The sequence below is a fragment of the Dama dama genome, chromosome 5 (genome assembly GCF_033118175.1).
Source record: "Dama dama isolate Ldn47 chromosome 5, ASM3311817v1, whole genome shotgun sequence".
NCBI lineage: Eukaryota > Metazoa > Chordata > Mammalia > Artiodactyla > Cervidae > Dama > Dama dama.
Genome location: NC_083685.1, coordinates 111,199,065 through 111,222,829, shown reverse-complemented (window position 1 = coordinate 111,222,829; position 23,765 = coordinate 111,199,065). Strand labels below are relative to the sequence as shown.

General features: G+C 45.3%; 1 protein-coding gene across 1 annotated transcript; it reads left to right on the top strand.

Moving 5' to 3' along the window:
* Positions 1–9,820: 9,820 nt before the first annotated feature.
* On the top strand, positions 9,821–13,935 carry LOC133055628 (keratin, type I cuticular Ha7-like). Its single transcript, XM_061140763.1, is given in 8 exon segments — positions 9,821–10,312; positions 10,509–10,591; positions 11,598–11,754; positions 12,127–12,288; positions 12,376–12,501; positions 12,970–13,190; positions 13,793–13,828; positions 13,830–13,935. Coding segments are annotated over 8 exon segments (1,383 nt in total).
* The last annotated feature ends 9,830 nt before the right edge of the window (positions 13,936–23,765 follow it).

The following is a 23,765-nucleotide window of genomic DNA, read 5'->3' as shown; positions in this document are numbered from 1 at the left end:
TCCCTGTGGCTCGGCTTGACTTTCAAGTTTTCTTAGTGGGGCCACTTTCTTTCTGCAGCACATGGGGAGCTGCATCTCTCTTTTCTGGATCCTAGCTGATAAATGAAATGAATAATTTAGTGAGGTTGCATGTTGAATCTGAATCTACCACTGTTGGGTTGTTTCAGTGAGTTACAGTGGGCACTGGTCCAGTGTTTTTTAAATGATGGCTGTGAGTCACTGATGGTGTATGAAGTCATTGTACTTGTTTTTAATCAGCTTGAGATACACACACACACACACATATACACAGATTGAAATGAAACAATAGAAATTAGAAAGAAGCTTTTTTATGGGAAATTGAATCTCTATGTATATGCACATAGTCTTGGGTTGCAAAGCATACAGGGTGATTCTTCCTTGGCTTGTGCTCAGGAATTCAAGTCCATGGTCTGTTCCAGAACTTGCCTTTTCAGATGAGAAACTGAAAGATGAGAAAGGGACCAGAGAGCTCACTGACTGGTTTTGGGCCACTGGTTTTGGTTTCTGGCTAGTGAGTGACCTTGCTGGGAGCAGACCCTGTACAGAAATGCCCCCTATTTAGTGAGAACAAAACTCTAATCCCGCCCTGTCAGCCCTCAAAGGACTTTCCTCTGTGGGGAGAAGTGGCCGAGTGATTTGGTCGTGCCTGCTCGGGGGACTGTCACTAAGCATCCCATCCAGGACTTGGACAGAAGATCCAGATTCCCCAGATTGCTGGAGGAGGGTGGTGGTTGAGAGGAGACTCAGGCCCACACTGAGGATTAACAAAAGGGGTCTATGGATCCCAAATCTAGATAAGCTGGCTCGATGCTGTCTTGTCCTAGTCACTTGGTCCTTCCAGGAAAACAAGCTTGTCTTAAGACCTACCTTCTTCTAGCTCCCATTTTCCTCTGTGGGCAGGAAACAGTACCCAGCCCAAGATGCTCCCAGGAGCTCCGTTCCAGAAACAAGACTTCTGGGTGTCTAGAAAATGCCTCTTCTGTTTTGAGGAATGACCCTTCTCTGCAGGTGAGGATGTGTCAGGGGGGCCCCCACGTGCCACAGGGTGTGGGTCTACAGCCACAGACTCATCCACACATCGGAGTCAACACTCCAGTCCCTGGGGAATGAGAGAGTCAGTTCCTCACAGAGTCCCAGTGTCTGCGCTCTCATGCTGAGCTCTTTCTCCCTCACCTTTGATGGGGCGGGGGAGACCTTGTAAAACATGACTAATTCTTCCATGAAGGGTGTGGCTAGTGATACAAAGTGGGTTAAATAAACACCATATGAAGACAAGGGAGTTACCAGGAAACATCCAGTCTTCAGAATTTTTTAGATTTCAGAATTGTAGATAAGCTCTTTGTGGCTTTCTACTGTTTCAGGAAAAGTAGTTTTTTTTATTTTAAAGATAATTAATTTTTATTTTATCAAATTAATACATTGCAAATAATTTAAGATTTCAAATTACGCTAAAATACATATATCAAAATATAGCAGTTCACCCCTCCCATCAATTTGTCTTCCCAGAAGCAACTGTTTTCAGCTTTTAGCTCTTTTTTCTGGTGTGTATACATTTCTATAATGCTGAGTAATATGTGAATATGGTTAACTTTAGAGTCTTCAAGTTTAGATGCTATCTAGCCTTCCTGTTATGGTAAATAAGGAATTTGCTCTCTCTACTATACCATTATTTTCTCTGCTTCCCCTAAATTCTGCTTTCTGGGGTGTGATTCTTCCCCAGTAACTCTCAGGACAGATTTTATAATCTTCATTTTCTACAACAGAAAATGAAAGCTCTGTGGCTTAAAGCCAGAACCCACACTTCTGCTTGATTCCAAAGTGCTGGTTTTCCTTATATCACATTTCCATGGTCTCTTTTCTTGTTCTTCCAAGTCACTGCTTCTCAACCTTGGCTGCACATTGGAACCACCTGGAGGGCTTTAAAAAATATCGATGTCTGGGTGTCATGTCCAGGGATTCTGACATTATTGGTCTGGTTTTGGTCTGGGTATCAGAATTTCTATAAGTTTCCTAGAAGATCCTACTGCACAGTTAAGGTTAGAAGTTATTCTTCATGGGGTTTTAAGGGGGGAGAATTTGCTCCAGATGTTTCTAACTGCCACATTCAGGAGAGTTGCCCCTTCTCAGAGCAGTGGTTACCAGACTTGAGCATCCTTTGGAATCTCCTGGAGGGCTTTTGAAACACAAATTGCTTGGCTCCAACCCCAGAGTTTTTGAATTCTGTGTATGTGGAGTTGGATCTGAAAATGTGTATCCTGACACGTTCCTGGATGATCCTAATGCTGCTGGCCAGAGGACCAGACTTTGAGAACCACTGCCCTGGAGGCTGACAAAACTAGATTAGAAAATGTCCAGACCCTGTGTTTTTCAGCACAGTGTGGAAACCAACATAACTCTGGAGCTTTTCTTATCAAAAAACACCACTCTGTGCCTGGTGCATCCCTGCCTTACCCTTGTCAAAGGCTCACTTGGGTTAGTACATTTCATGGGTCAGTGTCAGAATCTGAGAAATGCAGAAGACGACCCTTGCATAGAGCACATGGCACTATCAGAGCAAGGCTGTTCCTTGAGACATGCAGACCAACCAGTGGATTCTACCCTTTCCAGGCCCAGCTGGGATCTTGCACTCTAAGGGAAGCATGGCGCGCCAGTAGGTGGTGAGATGATGAAGCAGTCATAACCGGCCCCATGGCTACACTGCCTTCTGTTTTTCTAAGGGCAGATCTGTTGAATGTGTCATTCAATGTGATCTACCTTTAACTTCTATGTAGGTTTATAAAATAAACGAATATGTAAGAAATATATTTTCATCAGTTTGGGTTGGGCAAGTGGCATTGAGTGGTACATGGAGTTGACTCCTATGGATTCTTCCCAGCTCCACCTTCAGGGATATCATATGGGTACCTGACGTTGGCTATTATGGAAGTATTTACAGCACAGAAATTGGCATACACTACAAATCGGGCCTCCTACCCTTCCCGGGAAGCTAATTTACTGGTGCACCCCTGGTTGGTGTATATGTTTTTCCACATTGTTTAAGAATCTCTGATTTTACTTCACTGGTTCAACATACAACTACCTTCGAGTGGTCACAGGATGTTTCTCATTCTCTACTTAAATGCACATCGATGGAGTACTTAGTTTCTCCATAGACTCTAACCAGGCTCTTTGCTGGGTTCTGGGGATACAGAAATGAAGGAAGAGAAGCAACAAGATAGACTCCCTGACCTCAAGGAGTTCCCCACTCAGTATCAGTAGTCCGGGGGGCACACCCATAATTTTCAGGGATGGAAGGAGTGTGCCAGCAAGGGGTGTGCTACCTTCCTGGGAGGCTCAGGAAGGCTTCACAGGGAGTGTGGTTGAACCCACGAGCTCATTCATTTGTGATAGTCACTGCCTCTAGGTGTTTCAGACTCAGGATATTTAGTAATAATGGATCTATAATAAGCAAAATAAAGCCATTTCCAGTACCTTTCTATTTCCCACCATCAGAATCTTTGATCTATGTCAAAAATCTATTTTTAGTCTAGCTGAAACACAATTCTGCGTTTCCTCCCTCCCTAGAGCATTGACTATTGAGGACACCCCAACTCTACCAATCCACCTTCTGGAGCCTTTTTCCCAATCATCTTGGCCAGGGCAAGGAGGATAGATCACCTGGAGGAGCAGAGGGTGGACTCAGAGGCTCACAGACACCACATGGGCCCTGGTCCCTGTGCCTGTGAGCGGAGGTGCAAGCTCATGATTGCTCCCGTTAACATCCCCATCTCCAGGATTCCATAAGACCTGTTTCCCCACACTCTCACCAACTTTGTGCACTATCCAAGTAAATTAATCCTATAAGGAGAAAGTAGTATCTCTTTACTATTTTGGTTTCTATTTCTTAATCATCAGTGAACATTCACTCATATATTAAGCCATTCTTATTTTTATTTTTCTGAAAACATGAAACTTTTTAAAGGGGGTGATGGTGATGGTTGGAGATCCTGAAGAGGAAGGGAACTGACATTATTAAGTGCTTACTGTGTGCTAGGTATTATGCTAGAGTTCTACCACCTGGTGTCCTTTATTCCTACCAGTAGCCCTGTGTGTAAATATTACTGTAAATGTTCATAGGACAAAAGTGAAAAAGCTAGCTTAAAATGCAGCATTTAAAACTCTAAGATAATGGCATCTGGTCCCATCACTTCTCGGCAAATAGATGGGGGAAAAAGTGGAAACAGTGACAGATTTTTATTTTCTTGGGCTCTTTGGAGCCCACTTCGCATAGTGATTGCAACTACAGAATTAAAATATGCTTGCTCCTTGGAAGGAAAGCTATGACAAACCTAGACAGCATATTAAAAACCAGAGACACTATTTTGCCTACAAAAGTCTATATAGCCAAAGCTATGTTTTTTTCCACTAGTTATGTGTGGACGTGAGAGTTGAACCACAAAGAAGGCTCAGTGCCGAAGAATAGATGCTTTCAAAATGTGGTGCTGGAGAAGACTCCTGAGAGTCCCTTGGACAGCAAGAAGATAAAACCAGTCAATCTTAAAGGAAATCAACCCTGAATATTCATCAGAAGAACTGATGCTGAAGCTGAAACTCCAATACTTTGGCCACCTGATGTGAAGAGCTGACTCACTGGAAAAGACCCTGATGCTGGGAAAGATTGAGGGCAGGAGGAGAAGCGGGTGACAGAGGATGAGGTGGTTGGATGGCATCACCGAGTCAACGGACATAAGTTTGAGCAAATTCTGGGAGATAGTGAAGGACAGGGAAGTCTGGCGAGCTGCAGTCCATGGGGTTGCAAAGAGTCAGACACGACTTAGCAACTGAACAACAACAAAGGGCAAAATGGATGCTTTTAAAGGTTAGGTAATGTGGTTGAGGTCAGGCAGCTCAGAAATGGAGGTTTTGGTATTTTCTATTTCTGTTGCTGTGAAGTAACAGGAAATATATGTGTTGATCTCTGTCCCTGGTTTCTGGCAGAGAGCTCCTAAAGCTCTTGTGATTTTCCATGTGATAAGAACATTGGGCACATCTTTTGTTCTACTATTTGATCTTTGACTCCAGTTACTGACATAGAGCTCCTAAATCTCTTGGAATTTCCCGGGTGATAGGAGTGTTCTTTGTTACAATGATGTGACTCTTGTTGGGTTCCTGCAAAACTTAGGATGGTGGCTAGTCACAAGCAGGACCAACCCATGATTAGAAGCTTGGAACTTTCCACTTGATCCCCACGCTCTGGGAAAGGGAGAGGGACTGGAGACGGTTAATAATTGATCATGCCTACATGATGAACCCTCCATGAAAATCCCGAGTGTGAAGTTTAGAGAACTTTCAGGTTGGTGAACACGTAGAGGTGACAGGAGAGTGGTGATATGGAGAGGGATGGAGGCTTTGTACCCCTTCCTACCTACCTTGTGCTCTGTACCTTTTCATCTGTATCCTTTATCATATCCTTTATAATAAACTAGTAAAGGGAAGTGTTTCCCTGAGCTCTGTGAGCCATGTGAGCAATTTATTAAACACACAGAGGAGGCTGTGTGAACTCTGATTTCTAGTTGTTTGGTCAGAAGCACAGGTAGCAATCTGGGACTTGGAATGAGTGTCTGGAGTAGGAGAAGTTTTGTGGGATTGAGCCCTTAATTTTCGGGATCTGACACTTAACTCCAGGTAGATAGTATCAGAATTGAATTGAATTATAAGGACCTCTAGTTGGTGTTGCAGAGAATTGCCTAACATGTGGAAAACCCATACATCAGGAGTCAGAAATATTATGAGTGGACAAGCAAAGAAAAACCAGGCATATTTTCTCTAGAGAGTTGCAAAGAATGCTAGGTTCAATCTTGATCTTCTCTTGGGCCACCAACAGAATAATGGGAAGAAAGACAATGACATGTCTAAAGACTTCAGATTAAGTGTGGCACCACCCCCATGGATCCAGGGTGGAGACTTGCTCCTAATGTCTCCCCCTCAACTAAGGGACCATGTCTTTTGTAGATACACTCCTAGTGTCTAGGCTATTTCATGGTAGGTGGAAAAACAACATTGGTAAATGACTAAACTTTGTGGATTATGGGGCTTGGATCTAAGACATCAGATGGCAAAGTTTTATCTAACTGAAAAAAAAAGTGTCTTTTCCATCATCGAAGTCTCAAGTGTCATATACCTAGAATAATAAACTGATATACTCAGCCTCTTCTATTGAGTCTTCATGGATTTCTTGACCTATGATTACCTTTGGCACCATTTCCTAATACCTAGGAGACATGGCATGCAAAGCTCTCCATATAACAGTTGTCTTTGATCTTTACATCCATCACAATGTGTGATGGTGATGTCCCTATTCAGAGAACAATCCCCTTGATGCCCTCACGCATCTTCCTGCAGCAAAGGACAGGCCTAGAAAAGGCAGGTTTGTGGGTGAGGCACATTTCCAGGTTCTAGCCGGTAACTCCACATCCTTCTCTCCCATTGGTTGAGATACATCCACGTGTATCAATGCTGTGTTTGAAGATAGCACCCCAAAGACACAGCTCCTCACTTCTGTCTGCAGTAGACTTCCTGCTTCTGGATATCACTATTCCTAAAGTTAGACTCAGTGCAGAGAACTTTGTGCACATAGGTGAAAGAAAGAGGGCCATAATCTCCTCTTTCATGCTCTGTGTTCACCACTTCTTGTCACTGAGCCTGGTTCATATTTGATCACCAAGGGCCACAGGAACTCTTTTTAAAGAACTGGGAAGGAAGGCAGTCTTAGGTATGAGAGCTAGGATCCTCACCCATACTTACTTCCTTTGAGAAAAATGCAGATCAATGGAACCAAGCAACTTTACAAGGGAACATCAGTGTCATTATACAAGATAGTGTATCCAGTAGACACCCATGTCAAGACCATGATCAAACTCTAGCAGGGAGAAGCATCATCCAGACATACAAATCTTCAGAAGTGATGTAATGCAGTAATAAGTATGCTTTGAAATGAAAGATATTATGCATTTTAGCCAATGGAATGAATCCTGTCAGAGCATAAGGTCAAGATTCCTTCTATTTAGCAAGTCAAATGAAATGACTTTAAAAGTCTAGTTCTCTGGTTTATAGGGAAGCGAGTTGCTATGTGATGAAGTGGAGGAGAGTAACAAAGGAGTGTTTGAAGATGTAACCTATGCAGATTGCATCCAGAGACCTCTGAAGGATGGGATGGCCTGGCCTGGTGATGCCTCCTAATTATGGTGTCTGGAAAGGGCTATTCATTGATGAACTCTGAGTGACTCTTAGGCCAGAGCTGACCTTTCTGGGGAATGTAGATGGAATTCTCGAATTCTGTATTTCTTCTTGATAGAACCCAAAGTAGTAAAAAGGTTTCATTCTCATTTATTTCTTCCTAAATTTCCTTTCAAGTCACTTTACTTAGTAAATTGCATTTAAAGATGTTAAGAACTTTTAGAAGTGAGTTCTTTCTCACCTACTGAGACACATTTCAGAACAGTCTGAAGCTCTGATATATGAATACCTGACATTGTGAGTCTAATTAATAATAACAAAAAAATAATTAAAAAATAATAAAAACTTTACAGGAGATAGGTTTAAACTCTGTTGTTGTTGTTTAGTCAATAAGTTGTGTCTAACTCTTTTGTGACCCCATGGACTGCAACCTGCCAGGCTCCTCTGTCCATGGAATTTTCCAGGCAAGAACACTGGAGTGGGTTGCCATTTCCTACTCCAGGGGATCTTCCCAATCCAGGGATCAAACCCTCATTTTCCTGCATTGGCAGGCGGTTTCTTTTGCTAGTGGTAAAGAACCTGCTTGCCAATGCAGGAGACCTATGAGACGAGAGAGATGTGGGTTTTATATCAGGGATGGGAAGATCTCCTGGAGGAGGTCATGGCAACCCATTCTTGCCTGGAGAATCCCATGGGCAGAGGAGCCTGGCAGGCTACAGTCCATGGAGTTGCAAAGAGTTGGACATGCCTGAAGTGAGTTAGCATGCACACATGCACCTGGAAAGCAGATACATATTCATATGAATATATATATATATATATATATATATATAGAGAGAGAGAGAGAGAGAGAGTGAGAGGGTTATCTAGTCCCTATAGATGTCTCTATATATCTAGTCTCTACTCTGTATATCTAGTCCCTACAGAGATGTCTGTTCAGCTCTTGTTTAATGCTTAGAACCCTGCCTAATATTCATTTTCTCAAAGATCTAGTTACAACCACCTCAGGGGCCCATGTTAGATCTTTCTCAGTACTAGGGGCCATAGTCTGCCAAAAATTTTGAGAAAATTTGAGTCCTTAGCCATCAGCTGTTTTGGTTCCCTGGTACTAAGAGCTAGTGATGTGTTTGATATGTATAACCCTTTTGGAGATGGAACTTTTCCCCTGAGCATTTCCTGCATAGTCCTTGGAGAACCCCTACTGCTTTGGTACCCCGACATTTGTATTTTCTCGGAGAAACAATTTAGAACAAAAGAGAACAATATAGAATATCAGATTCTTGTTTTCTCTCTTAATTGCAACTTCTTGCTCAGTTTCTGAGCCTTTTAATCCTTCTTCATCTAGCAATGACATAGTTGTTCTCCTCTTGGGGGCTAGGGTGGGGGATCAAGGTGAATAAGAACAGGCTCTGGAGTGGAAAGAAACATACTCAGAAGAGGCTTTGACATTTTACAACTGGCCTGATCAGAGAAAAACAACTTCACATCTCTGGTCCCCAAAGCCTTATTTATTTATTTTTGTAAAATTAAGATAAGAATACCTACCTCACATAATGTAGGAAGGATATAGACAATATAATCGATAAATCCCCTCAGACACGTGATAAGTGCTCCATAACAGATTTTAGAATCAAGGAAATAAGACTGGAAGAGAGACATCAGTGACTTTGACTCTTGCATTTCATGGTCAAGTTCTTATATGCGATTCAAAAAGATTATTTGAATCTCTTATATGAGATTCAAAAAGATCATCATTATTATTAATAATCTTTGTTATCGTTTTTTTCTGCTCACTTTTCTTGGTCTAGATCAGGTGTTCAGAGTCACGCTTATACTAATGAGTTTCTCAGACACTATTGAAAACACCCATGGCTACCCAAGTTAGAGTGCTTCTTGATGGACAGAAATGGTATCGTGCCTAACCAACTGTGTGTCAGGTTTGAGCCTGGCACATAGGATGTGTCAGGAGATGTGCGTTGAATGAATGGACTTATCAGAGAAATCTTATTGCCCCTCAGAGTGGAGCAGAAAGGCAAACAACTGAAGAAAGAAGAAATATAAAACTTCTCGATAACCAATAAGCCCATAACATCTGCCAAAACCCAGTTTCTTCCCTGGATAGGGAAGGCTGGTTGAGTCTTTGCCCAGGTCAGTGCCACTGTACTCACAGAAGTTTGTCTCTCTTGCTGCTCTGATGACCTACAGGAAATGTCACGTGTTCAGTGTGGACATACCACTAAGGAGGCCAACCATCTGATGACGGAAAGGACTTCTGTTCTTTTAAAAATAATGAAAAGCTTCTGACAGGCCACCAACAGCTCATCTGATATCAAAGAGCCAGGAAGCACCTCAGATTCATCAACATTCCTCTAATGAGGTGAGGAACTCTTAATGGTAAACTCAACAGCTGAGTAACAGGATGACGGTACAACAGTAGGTAGAGAATCAAGGCAGGGAGGTCAAAGCATGGAGCCCACACCCACTTGGGTTGGGGTATAAAAGGGCCAGGAGGGAAGAGGGTTGTCAGACTCAGTGGCTCAGCTTTCTCAGCGGCTCTGAACCTCCTCTGTATCCTCAGCCCACCATGACTTCCTCCTGCATCAGCTCATGCCACTCTCTGAGCTGCACCAACACTCCTGGAGCAAGAAACATCTGCATCTCCTCCACTGACACTGGAGACCAGCTTGGGGCAGAGGTCAATGCTGCCCTTCTGGACCTCTCGGCCACCCTGGCACACGCCAACCGAGTCCGAGTGGGCACAACCCCTCTCGGTCGACCCAGCCTCTGTCTGCCCCACAGCTGCAACACCGCCTGTCCTTTGCTGGGGACCTGCGACATTCCCGGCAACATTGGAATCTGCGGAACCTTCAGTGAAGGCTTCTTCAACAGCCATGAGAAGGAGACCATGCAGTTCTTGAACGACCGGCTGGCCAGCTACCTGGAGAAGGTGCGCGGGCTGGAGCGGGACAATGCGAAGCTGGAGAGCCAAATCCGAGAGTTGAGCAAATGCCCTGAGTCCACCGTGTGTCCAGATTATCAGAGCCACTTCCGCATCATCGAGGAGCTGCAGCAGAAGGTGAGGTGTGGAGCAGCCTGGGTGGGGTGTGCTGGGCCCGAGGGAGGCAGAAGAGCATGGAAGGCAAACACCCACCAAGAGCTCAGGGAGCTTTGGGTTCTTGGAGTCTCCCGAGCGTGAACATAGACATCCCATGTAGAGCAGGAGTCCGGAGTGTGATGCTCTGTATGTGAACTATATTCCTGGCTTTGGTCAGATCCTGTGCAGCAAGGCTGAGAACGCCAGGCTGATCATCCAAGTGGACAATGCTAAGCTGGCTGCTGATGACTTTAGAATCAAGTAAGTAAGGTTCGGGGGTCCCTGTTGGCTCAGTGGTAAAGAATTTGCCTGCAATGCAGGAGACCTGGGTTCAATCCCTGGGTGGGGAAGATCCCCCGGAGAAGGAAATGGCAACCCACTCCAGTATTCTTGCCTGGAGAATCCCATGGACAGAGGAGCCTGGTGGGCTATAGTACATGGGGTTGCAAAGAGTCAGACCCAACTGAATGACTAACAAGTAAGGTTGAAGGAGGGCTCAGGGTGACACCTTCCTCCACTGTGAGTCCCAATGTCTGAATACTTGCTGAATGAGTGAATTACTGTCCTTTTTATTCCTTATTAAAATTTTTTTTGCTGGGCACTTTTACAAACAAGGTAGATCAAATTGAGTATCTATAGTTTGGTATTAGTCTGTCTTTATTTATGGTTCCTAAAATGGTTGTGATAAAGCAATCCAATTTCATTAACCAGGAGCAAAATAAAGTGACTTCTAGAATAAACTGAGCCATTGACAGCCACTGAATTTCACATATAAGTTAAGGGAGCCTCTTAGAGATAAGTCAGGGTCCAGATTTACCTATGGAGCAATCTATGGAGCTCTCAGGTGCCAGGTATTTCCACTAAACAAAGATGAAAGATGAGAGGTGGAAAAATACCCCAACATAAGGGATAAAGGAGCAAATCAATGACCAAGCAGTTGGCTATTGCTTATCCTAGTTAACTAATAGCTCATACAATGGCATGAACCCTGTGTTGGGTCCTAAGGTACATGATCTTAGGCAGGTCAGTTAATCTTTCTGAACCAAAGTTGCCTCATTTCACAATGGTGAAAATGATTAAGTGCTGTGAATGCCTCACTAGACGGTGAGCTGTTTGAGAGTGGGCACTGGGTCTAACTCATCTCCAAGGCCAGTGTTGAGCCCAATGAGCAAACGAGGGTCCACGTTGGTGAAAAGGGTGGGGGCGGGGCCAGCTGAGAGGGGCTCTCCTTGGCATCTCGGCTGACTTGCGCCTTCTGTGATGGAAGGCATGACAGTGAGCGCTCCCTGCGCATGGCGGTGGAGGCAGACCTGTGTGGGCTGCACAAGATCCTGGATGACGTGAGCCTGGCTAAGGCTGACCTGGAGGCCCAGCAGGAGTCCCTGAAGGAGGAGCAGCTCTGCCTCAAGAGCAACCACGAGCAGGTCTGGTCCTGTGGCTGCTGACTCTGTGGGGAGGGGAGGGCGCTGGGCAGAGAAGGGAGCGCCTCCCTCCAAGGGTCTCCAGGGTTAGAGTCTGGGCTCAGGTGGCAGCAGGATAAAGCACTGATCTGGGCCTAAGAGTCAGGCTGGCCCAACGGGATGTGGCAGAGTGGGTGTTTCGTCTCTAAAGGTGTGTCTTGTGAGATTAGGAAGGTCTCCAGGTGGGTCCTTCCCACTGGACCCAGAGCAAGACCTTTCACGTCAGTGTGTGTGGTATTGCATCTCTTGCTGCCTGTTGGGGATGGGGCTCAGGTGCTGTCTGCTCTGTGAAATGCCCTTTTCTTACTGCAGGTCTTGGTCTCTCTGTCTCTGTAGGAAGTGAACACTCTGAAGTGTCAGCTGGGAGATAAGCTCAAGATTGAGCTGGATGTGGTGCCCACCGTGGACCTGGGCAGGGTGCTGGAGGAGATGCGGGGCCAGTATGAGGCCATGGTGGAGACCAACCTCCGTGACGTGGAGCAGTGGTTCCAAACTCAGGTGAGGGCGGCGCTGCAGAGCAGGGAGGGATCCGCTGCATCTGGCCAGGGAGGTGATCGATCATTTCTCCATGTGCTCGTGCTACAGTCTGAAGGCATCAGCCTGCAGGCCATGTCCTGCTCAGAGGAGCTGCAGCGCTGCCAGTCGGAGGTCCTGGAGCTTCGACGCACGGTGAACACCCTGGAGGTGGAGCGCCAAGCCCAGCACAATCTGGTATGGCCCTCCTCACCCCCACCACGCTGCGAGGGCCATAGGCCCTGGGCTCACAGCAGCATCTCTTAGATGTCTCACTAATCAGCTTCATTAACAGTTAAGTCAGAGCTCAGGATCTGAGTCCTCTGAACCTTGATGCCTTGTTGTCAAGGTTATTTTGACCCAGAGAATGGTTTCCATTAAAAGTCACTTCCTTCAGAATCAGGTGTGGTGATTCAGGCACTCATTCTACACGATTTTACTGAATGTCTATGTCAGACATGGGGGAGTGCATGAGCAAACATGACACCATTCAAGTTAGGTTTTTTTTTCGTGAAAAGTCTTGACCGTATTGACAGTGGTTTATCCAGAGCTCAGGAGTGTCCTATGACTTCTTGGAATCTGTCCCATGTGGGTGAGTGTGGCCAGGATTTTCACTGCATGGTTTGGGGGCAGCTAGGTCTCTCACCCTGTTATTTCCCATTATAGAAGGACTGTCTGCAGAACTCTCTGTGTGAATCTGAGGCCCGCTTCGGCACCGAGCTGGCCCAGATGCAGAGCCTCATCAGCAACGTGGAGGAGCAGCTGTCAGAGATCCGGGCTGACCTGGAGCGGCAGAACCAGGAGTACCAGGTGCTGCTGGATGTCAAGGCCCGGCTGGAGTGTGAGATCAAGACTTACCAGAACCTTCTGGAGAGTGAAGACTGCAAGTATGTATGATCTAGGCCAGGGGTCCCCAAGCCCCGGGCCATCATAATCCTCGGTCCATTAGGAACCAGGCCATAGAGCAGGAGGTGAGCAGCAGATGAACGAAGCTTCATCTGCCGCTCCCCATCGCTCCTCCACCCAAGCCATCCCTTCTTTCCGACTCCCAGTCCTTGGAAAAATTGCCTCCCACGAAACCAGTCCCTGGTGTCAAAAAGGTTGGGGATTGCTGATCTAGGCGATTCCTGGCTAAGCCATTCCACAGAGCACTGAAGTGGTTGTGGAAGATCTCACTGTAAAGAACTAGCTTCCCTGTGCATGCTCTCTCATTGAAACATTCACCTCTCCTGGTGCGTGCAGACTGAAATGCTGATAGAATGTTATAGGAATGATAGCAGGGTCCCTAAGTCACATTGACCAAGGGACTCCTGGATGTGGAGAGATACAGTGAGAGTGAAAGGGGGACTGCTTTTGTAGATACCACTGGGCTGTGCAATTTGTTGCTGGTGGACCTGTCCTTAAGACTTTTGGTCTTACCTTTCTGCCCATCACTGAGATACTTTTCACGTCCCAGGTCTAACTCATTCTTCTCTCTCTCTCCCTGCAGACTCCCCTGCAATCCCTGCTCTATGCCTGCCTCTAGAACCCTTCATCCCAGCAGTGCTCTGCCTGCCTGCACCAGCACTAAGAGCCAGTTCTGAAGGGCTGTGTCCCAGTGCAGGAGATCCAGGCTGCTTGTGCCGGGGCTAGGATTGCCCTCACCAGCTTAGTCTTCCTTCCAAAAAGACCAAACCCACTGGAGGCATTTTCACTGAATCATAGAGTAACAGATAACTTCTGAGCAGTGGTTTCCTGTTTGTTCCTTAAGCTGTATTTTTTCCTTTTGTTTCCATGTTGTAATGGTCTTTCACTAAAGCTATTGTTTTTTCCCAGTGTCTTTTCTGGGATTTTGGTTCTATGCCAGTGCTTCAGAATCTCCTCAAATTTAATTGGGTTCCTGTATTCAGTGGTCAATAAACCTCCTTCCTGTATGACATGCTTCTGGTGTTTGGCAATGTATGTGGTGTGATAAAGAGCCCTGGCTGTCAAGACCTTGGGTGGTCACTGGCACTGGCGTGTCGCTGCCAGGAGCTCTCTGGGGCACAGGGGTCTTAGCCTCTGGATGGAGGCCCTTTGCTGACATTGGGATGTGTACATACCTTGCCCTTCAATCTCAATTGACTGGTGAAGGGAAGTGGTATTCGTTGCCAAACCTGAATTCCTTCAGAATAGCTCAGAACTAACATGTCCCTACTGTGCTTTTGGCATCTTCAGCCTCTTGGTATTTTGTCCAAGAGCAAAAATCACACAACTCAGAGTTCCAGTCTGGTCAAAGGGAGGTCATGTTGAGAGCTGCCTTGGCCAAGTTGCCAAGTTTTTTCTTATTTAAATTGGCCCCTTTCATGGAGGCAGGCTTCCCTGGTGGCTCAGATGGTAAGGAATCTGCCTGCAATGTGGGAGACCCGGGTTCGATCCCTGGGTCAGGAAGATCTCCTGGATGAGGAAATGGCAACCCACTCTAGTATTCTTGCCTGGAAAATCCCATGGGCAGAGGAGCCTGGTGGGCTACAGTCTGTGAGGTTGCTAAGAGTTCGACATGACTGAGCGACTAACACTACACTACTATCCTTTCATGAAGGCATGGGATCCTCATCTATTCTCTTAGACATGGCAGCCCAGATTGGGTTCTGGGGACAGTTTTCTTGGTCCTGGCCCACCTCTTGTTTATATTTTTCTCTAGAAAGATGCTGCCACTTTTGTATAGGCTTGTCTCCTCTGCTGCTGCCTTCGAAGTACTGGAGTGAGAAATGCAGTTGGCATGAGTGCTGTCTGCTTCTTGGACATGGCTCTGACCTGGCCAAGATGGTTCCCAGCCAGACACAGTGGAAGAGCAGACAGGGAACAGCACCCGAGTGGCTCTATTCTCTCCTTGCTGTGCTAGTCAATTTAGCTTTCGGCATATATATGCTGAGCGGGTCCAGGAGAATGAAAGTCTCAGGTCTCAGCTTACTCTTGAACCCTGGTCCAATGACCAGTGCAGAGTCAATTCTTCTTCATGGTAGTGAGACAGGCTGGGACCTGGGACCCTCTACTGCAATGCACGCACGTGTGAGTGTGTGCTAAGTCTCTTCAGTTGTGTCTGGCACTTTGCTACCCTATGGACTGTAGCCCACCTGGCTCCTCTGTCCATCAGATTCTCCAGGCAAGAATACTGGAGTGGGTTGCCATGCCCTCCTCCAGAGGATCTTCTTGACCAGGGATCAAACCCGCATTCTCCTGCGTTGGCAGGTGGGTTCTTTACCATTAGCACTACCTGGGAAGCCATGCTCCTAGACAAATGTCTCCTCAACCAACAAAATACAAAGAAACTATAAGGGACTAAAAATAACTGCACGCATGCCCAGCTAAGGCAAATCTTAGACAACAAGAAGCAAAAAGACCAAAAAGACCAACTGTTGCTTCTGAAGAGCTGGGGACAAAAACAGGGTGTTGGGAGCAAAAGCAGGGTATTGCAAATGCCCCTTGCACTCAACACCACCAAAGGGGTGGGCCAACTATCTAAGCCACCGCTCTGGTGTGGCCCCTGGACACACCCCTATTCTCGCTGTATGTTAAGGAACCAGTTTGCCCCTCCTTGCCCCTCCCTTCCAGGGAACCTGTTACTTGTTTTGCTCCCTCCCACAGCTACAGGAGCCCCATAACGCCTTACCTGAATTTCTTGTCTGGCCTCTTATCAATTTATTTTGATTGCGGGAGGCCACGAGCCCTGGCTGGTGACAGTACCATAGGGTGGGGGAAAGAGCATGTGCTCCAGAGTCAGGCAGACCTGGGTTCCAGTCTGACCTCTGTGACACTAGCTGAGTGAAATTGGCCAGGTCACTACACACTCTTGAGACTGATTCCTCAGTGGTAAAATTAAAAACTTTGTACTTCCCTCTCGCTGTTGTTGAGGGATAATCTGTACAGTGCTCCTGTCATATGGAAGGTGCTTGTGGCATATCTGTTTATGGAGTTTCCTGGAAAACTGCAGGGATAGTTTTTTCTTCTTAGAGGGACAGAGGAGCTAGAGAGGTGGTCACAGAACCCATTAGCAGCACCAGGGGCCATACATTCCCATGTGGGTGGGCTGGAAGCTTTGCTGTATTCTTTGACCATTTATAAACAATAATGCTATCGCTTCTGGAGCTCAGTTTTCCACTCCAAGTGGCCTAACCAAAATAAAAAAGCTTTCTATGGGCAGTCAGAGGACAATAATGTCCTGGGGGCTCTTGTGGGCTTTCTTCTAACAAGTAACTCAAATGTCATATGTTGTAAGGAGTGGCCATGACCACCATGTGATTGGCCATGGAAGTCTGGCCAGTAACCCGCGTGCCTGACCAGGTCACATCCTGAATGAACTCTAATTGTGGGACCCTTGGGGCTATGAGGTGTGGAGGAAAAGGTTATTCAGATATAGGGGACTGCAGGCCGGGGAGGCTGGCAGATGGTGACCATTCTGGCCCAGGACACCTGGACATTGTGATTTCAATCATATCCATTCTTGCAACCAGAGGACTCAGGGCTCCCTCTGGTACCAAATCCCAAAGACTCCTCTTCTTAAAGATGATTCTCCCACCTGGCCACTAGGTTCCTCTCTCTGGTCTCCCCATATCACACTACCCTCATGGATTAGACTGACATGGGCCCTGAATTCAGTATCTGATTTTACTTGGGCCACAAAAATTTTGGCCATGTGGATTGATTATTTTTTTCCCCTGAGATTTTTGCTCCCTTGGCTTGGGACGAGGTCCAGTTTTGAGCCACCTAGTAAGTTAGGCCATTAGTTTTCTGTTTACCAGCCCTGTATTACCAAGGTGCTCATCTGTAATATTTCTTTCCAAGCTTCACGTAATAACACCAATTAAGTCTCTGCTGGCCCCTCCATGCATCACCTGTTTTTTGACTCCAAATGGTATTTACCCCAAATCCTAGCAAAGTGGAAAGGAGTAAGTGTGACTGCCTGCAGGCCCCTGGGGTGGATGCTGGACCACACAGAGAGCTCTGGGAAAGAACCCACACTTCTGCTCCCACCACTCTCTATGCTGGCAGGACAAGAAAACTGAGGTGGAATTCTAGACTTTCCATAATAGGAGCATTTTTTCATTTAGACACCTTTTTTTTTTTTTTTGGATGGCCCGTGATATGAGACTCTAAGGCTCCACTTCACCTTCTTCTCCTTTATGGATTGCGAGAAGATCAAACTAGTCAATCCTAAAGGAAATCTGTCCTGAATATTCATTGGAAGGACTGGTGCTGAACCTAAAGCTCCAACACTTTGGCCACCTGATGTGAAGAACCAACTCATTGGAAAAGACCATGTTGCTGGAAAAGATTGAGGGCAAGAGAAGAAGGGGGCGACAGAGGATGAGATTGTTGGATGGCATCACCGACTCGGTGCACATGAGTTTGAGCAAACTCTGGGAGATGGTGAAGGACAGGGAAGCCTGGCGTGCTGCAGTCCATGGGGTCACAAAAAGTTGGATACAACTTAGCCACTCAACAATATCTTCCTAAGAACAAAATCAAATTTGCCTCTTCTGAAGCCCACTTACAATAATTTTCATGAGCTCATCTTGTTGAACCATTTTTCTGTCTTTTTCCTATCTAATTACATGTTTTTCAACCATGCCTTTTCATTTAATATATATGGAAAAAACCCCACCTTTTCACTTAAACTTGTTTTAACTTTCAAAAATATAAATACAAACTAGTGACAGTTCAGTTATAAAACAGATTGTGATTGTTTTCAAATGACATGCCCTCTAAGCAAACTATCTTCCCTGCCACCTGTTTTGGAGACTGCCACCCCTCCAGTTTTAGCAAAGGGAGGAGAGACTTTCATTGACCATCACTGCTGGCTTGAATATGAGCCCCTGGGCTAAATCAAGCCATTGTACCTGCCTGCCAGGTATAATAATATCAGTATCTGCATCTGCGAAGAGTTTCCCTGTCCCTCCAAAGAAACCAGACTGATCTCTCCTGGCTCCAGGCTTTTATCTCTGACCCCCTGCTGGGCAGCCCCTATTAACTACATTTCATTCACAGGCTCCAAACTTCAACTCAGCTTCTTCCTCTCAAGCCAGCTCTCTGCCTTGACTTCTCAGCTTCCTTTCACATCACCTTATTGTCCCAGGAACCCAGAGGTGACCTCAAGCACACTTTTGGGGGTCTTTCTTCCTTTGAGGAAGTCCTTCCTTTGACCCTACCCCCATATAAAGTACATGGCCCAGACCTGTAGCATTCTTTTGTAATATCTCTGTTCTCCATCCCTTTCTTTCTGATGGCACTGCAGGCAGCTGGATTTGGTTTCTATCACATGCTGTCTGGATTCTTTAAAAGCCTCCTCCTGCCTCATCCCTTCTCTGCCAAGTTCATCTTCCACACACCTTCAGCCCTTCACCCTTCCATTTAACATTTCTTAAGCACAAGCTGGAATCAAGATTGCCAGGAGAAATATCAATAAACTCAGATATGCAGATGACACCACCCTTATGGCAGAAAGTGAAGAGGAACTAAAAAGCCTCTTGATGAAAGTGAAGGAGGAGAGTGAAAAAATTGGCTTAAAGTTCAACATTCAGAAAACTAAGATCATGGCATCTGGTCCCATCACTTCATGGGAAATAGATGGGGACACAGTGTCAGACTTAATTTTTTTGGGCTCCAAAATCACTGAAGATGGTGACTGCAGCCATGAAATTAAAAGATGCTTACTCCTTGGAAGGAAAGTTATGACCAACCTAGATAGCATATTTAAAAGCAGAGACATTACTTTGCCAACAAAGGTCTGTCTAGTCAAGGCTATGGTTTTTCCAGTGGTCATGTATGGATGTGAGAGCTGGACAGTGAAAAAAGCTGAGCGCCAAAGAAGATGCTTTTGAACTGTGGTGTTGGAGAAGACTCATGAGAGTCCCTTGGACTGCAAGAAGATCCAACCAGTCCATGCTAAAGGAGACCAGTGCTGGGTGTTGGAAGGACTGATGTTGAAGCTGAAACTCCAATACTTTGGCCACTTCATGTGAAGAGTTGACTCATTGGAAAAGACTGTAATGCTGGGAAGGATTGGGGGCAGGAGGAGAAGGGGATGACAGAGGATGAGATGGCTGGATGGCATCACCGACTCGATGGACATGGGTTTGGGTAGACTCCGGGAGTTGGTGGTGGACAGGGAGACCTGGCGTGCTGCGATTCATGGGGTCACAAAGAGTCAGACACGACTGAGCGACTGAACTGAACTGAAGCATATATTTTGTACCAGGCACTGAATTATGTACTAGAGAGCACACAAAATGGAGATTCAGTGTTCCTACCCCAGGGTGCGTACTTGTACTAGATTAAGTTTCCTGAACTGCTACTTTCATCACTGCTCCCTTTTGCTCAAAAACCACCGGAGAACTCTATTCTGTCCTTCCAGCTCCTTAGATGAGTGTGTGGTCCAGAGCAGGAAATTGGTACCTGTCTGTTGAATGATTAGAGTGATCAGATGGGTCTACTGGACATTCTGTGGCTAAGATCTAGGGGCTTTGACTTGGTGTTCGGAGACAAGGAACCTGGACTTGAGAGTCAGGCAGACTTGAGCTAATATTTCAAGGTTTGTGAGCTCAGGCAAGTTACCTAATTGCTCTGAGTTTTTCCTTATTCTACAATGGGATGCTTGAAACTACTCTGCAGTGTAATTATAATTAAGATATGGTTACCTAGAGAAGGAAATGGAAACCAGCTTCAGTATTCTTGCCTGGGAAAGCCCATGCACCCTCTGTAACCCTGGTGGGCTACAGTCCATAGGGTTGCAAAGAGTCAGACACAACTGAGCACATACACAAAAGAAGCAACAAGTAAGCAATAGTTGTAAAGGTCAATTAAAATAATGTATTTAAAAAGAGAGATGGTTATATGTGAAGCACATGGTGTACTGATGTTGGCTAAAGTTTGAGAGTCACCTGTGCAGATGTTACAAAAATAGGAGACCACATTTTTAGCCATGAATTAGCCTGAGTTTCAGTTTAAATTGGCCTTAGAAATGCTCTGTGACTCTCTATGTGTGTGCTAAGTTACTTTAATTGTGTCTGACTCTTTGCAACCCTGTGGAGTATAGCCTCTCAGGCTCCTCTCTCCATGGGATTCTCAAGGCAAGGATACTGGAGTGGATTTCCAGGCCCTCCTCCAGGGGATCTTCCCAACCTAGGGACTGAACTCAGGTCTCTTATGTCTCCTGCATTGGCAGGCGGGTTCTTTACCCCTAGTGCAAACTGTGAGTCTTCAGAGCTATGTTTTTGTGTCATTCAGGGGCAGACCCCTGGTGGCTGCAACCTCACATTTCTGAGGTTGCACAGTGCTTCTCTTGAGCCCATCTGCACAGCTTTCTGAGAGTGCCTGTGTTTGCCTTTTTTTTTTTTCTTGGAAAATCCTCTTTGTCCAAATCTACTTATCTTTAAGGTTCCAGATCCAGTCTCTTTGATGTCCCCCTACATTTCTAGCTCTCCGTGACCTCTCCTTCTCTGAGTTACATGACCTTTTTCTCTTTCTGCTCTGAATTTTTTGAGAGGTGGGAGTTTCTCTGCTTTGCCTCTGGTGCTTGGGGAGGGTTTTGCTGGGCTAGGAGTTCACGAGTAATAGATCATTTGGAGAAGGTCACTGGGACAAGGCACCTCAGTGAATATTGCTCACATCTGTACATGGTGAAGTTATGGGGAAATGTCCCCAAGGGTCTCATTAACTGTATATGGAAGCAGCTGGTGCCCAGGAGAGTTGTGGTGACATCAGCATAGTTCACATGAGGGGCTTGGACAAGAGGTTTTGCTGGGGAATCTATTGGTCTCTGGGTTGGGAAGGTCCCCTGGAAAAGGAAATGGGAACTTATTCCAGTATTCTTGCCTGGGAAGTCCCACAGACAGAAAGAGCCTGACGGGCTACAGTCCACAGGGTTGCACAAGAGTCAGACAACATGGAATGACTAAATAACAACAAAATATGTACTGCTGCCTCAGGGGCCCTCGTGGTGAATTCATTCATCTTAGGAGTGGGGTCAAGGTAGCATCTTCGTTAGCATAGCCTGGAAGCTGGCTAGCTGCCCTTTTCCAGAGGTTATTGAACAACTGGCCACTTTGTTTGTTTGAGGAACAGAGGAGGCCATAAAACTTCTGATCCTCTGAGTGTGTCTGAAGATTAAGGACATTCAAATTTTTTCTAGAGTCTCCTAGAGTCACGGACAACCAAGGTAAGTGACTTTCAAAGAAAACACAGGAAGTTTCAAAAGATGAAAGATCAAAGTTCTTGAGTGTATATCTTCTTAAATAAGATGAGGAAGAAGTCAGTCAATGAGAGGTCCAGCGTCTAACAAGCAAAGATGCCAGAAAGCAGGGGGAGACATCTAAGAACAGACATCAAAAAGTACTAACCATGCCCACCTTAATTAGCCTATGGATGCCAATACACAGGAGCATAATTTAATTCTTGAGAATCTTGAATTACCTAGTTTCAGTCACTAGTTTTTTTCCCCAATTCCAAAAATTATGCTTTACACTTGTATAGGGAAAGTCTAAATTGCCAAAATTAGTTATATTTTCATTTTAATCTAATTTAAAATACTTTAATTTCTCATTTGACTTTGGCTCATGGATTCTCAAAAAGTGTGTTATTCAGGTCCTTGTTATTCATTTTAAATATAGCAGTGTGTACATGTCCATCCCAAACTCCCTAAGTATCCCTTCACCTGCTATAGAGCACATGGAACTCTGCTCTATGTTATGTGGCAGCCTGGGTGGGAGGGGAGTTTGGGGGAAGATGGATACATGTACAAGTATGGCTGAGTCCCTTTGTTGTTCACCTGAAACTATCACAAGATTGTTTAACCAGCTATACCCCAATACAAAGTAAAAAATTTCTTTTAAAAAGTGTGTTATTCAGTTTTCAACCACCAAAATCAGCTTGGAATTTAGGTTTCTCTTTCATTGTTCTGGCCTAGTATTTTCCCCTCATATTTACATAGGAAACTTCCATCTCTTTTCTGTTAATTTCATTCTAAAGGGACCTGGATATTTATTTTCCCTCAGATCTGAGGAGAATCAGCTTCCAGGGCAAGTTCCCTGTCTTTGACTCCCCTTAACTGAAGACTAAATATGAAATGGTCCTGGCATTCAAAGCTTCCAACAACCTGGGCTGAACATAACTTCCCAGTGTTAGCATAGAGTCTTCATAGTCTTCATAGTAAGTACCAACACAAGTAGACTATTTTCCCTTTCTCAAACATGTTTCATTTGTTCATTTTGTTTTCTATGAGAAATGCTCTTCCCCCCAACCCTTTTCTGGAAGCCATCATTCAAAGCACATTTATTTTTATTTTTTGATGTGGACCATTTTAAAAGTGTTTATTGAATTTATGACTATATTTCTTCTGTTTTATGTTTTGATTTTTTGACAATGAGGCATGTGGGATCTCAGCTCCATGACCAGGGATTGAACCCCACACCTCCTGCATTTGGAGGCAAGGTATTAACCACTGGACCAGCATGGAAGTCCCCAAAACACATTTTAAATGTTCCTATTGGACTTCCCTGGTGGTCCAGTGGTTAAGAATCTGTCTACTAATGCAGGGGACATGGGATTGAGCCCTGCCTGGTCCAGGAAGACCCCACATACTACAGGGCAACTATGCCTGTACACCACAACTATTAAACCTGTGCTCTTAGAGCCCGCACATCACAACAAAGAGTAGCCCCTGCTCACCAAACAAAGAAAACCCATAAGCAGCAATGAAGACCCAGCACAGCCAAAAATAAATAAATAGAAAAATAATTTAAACATTTGCTTTTCCATGAAGTCTTTCTGGTCTCTCAATGTGTTTTCTTCTACTTAAAATTATCATAGTTCTTTGAGAATTTTTTTTTAATTAAAAAAATTATTTTCCAGCATTCTCTCTCATTGCCCTTTTTAATATCAAGATCACTAAGTTTCTTATCCTTCTTACTAAAATCTAACTCCCTCCCTACAACAGTGTCCCACAATGCATAGTCCACACCAATCAGCTGAAATGAACTCCTGACTTTTTCCTTTCCTTAGTGTGCCTGATCGATTAATATTTTAAACTTGCCATAATGGGAACATTCCGTGGCAGGAAAAGAGTATGGAAGTGAGAGCGATTTTGAGGACATTGTTGGAGGCTCTGGTTCTCCATGCCTTCGCAGGGATCAGTGGACAGAGGAGTGAGAGACAAAAGCCGCAGGACATGGCAGCTCAAAGACACCTCATTTTCCCTGTTTTCTAGGACCCTGCGGTCAGGGGAGGCTGTGTGGGTCATGGCCTCTTTCATGCACTCATTAACTCTTTACAGGGGACAAACTCAACTGACTAATAGCGCGATTGTTTAAGAATCCATATACATATTCATGAGGAAAACGCCAGTTTTCTTGTACCAACGCCCACGACAGGCCTATATAAGGTCTAGGGAGGAAGGGAGGTTTCAAACTCGAGCAAATCCAACCGTGGACAAAGCAAGAATCTTGGCC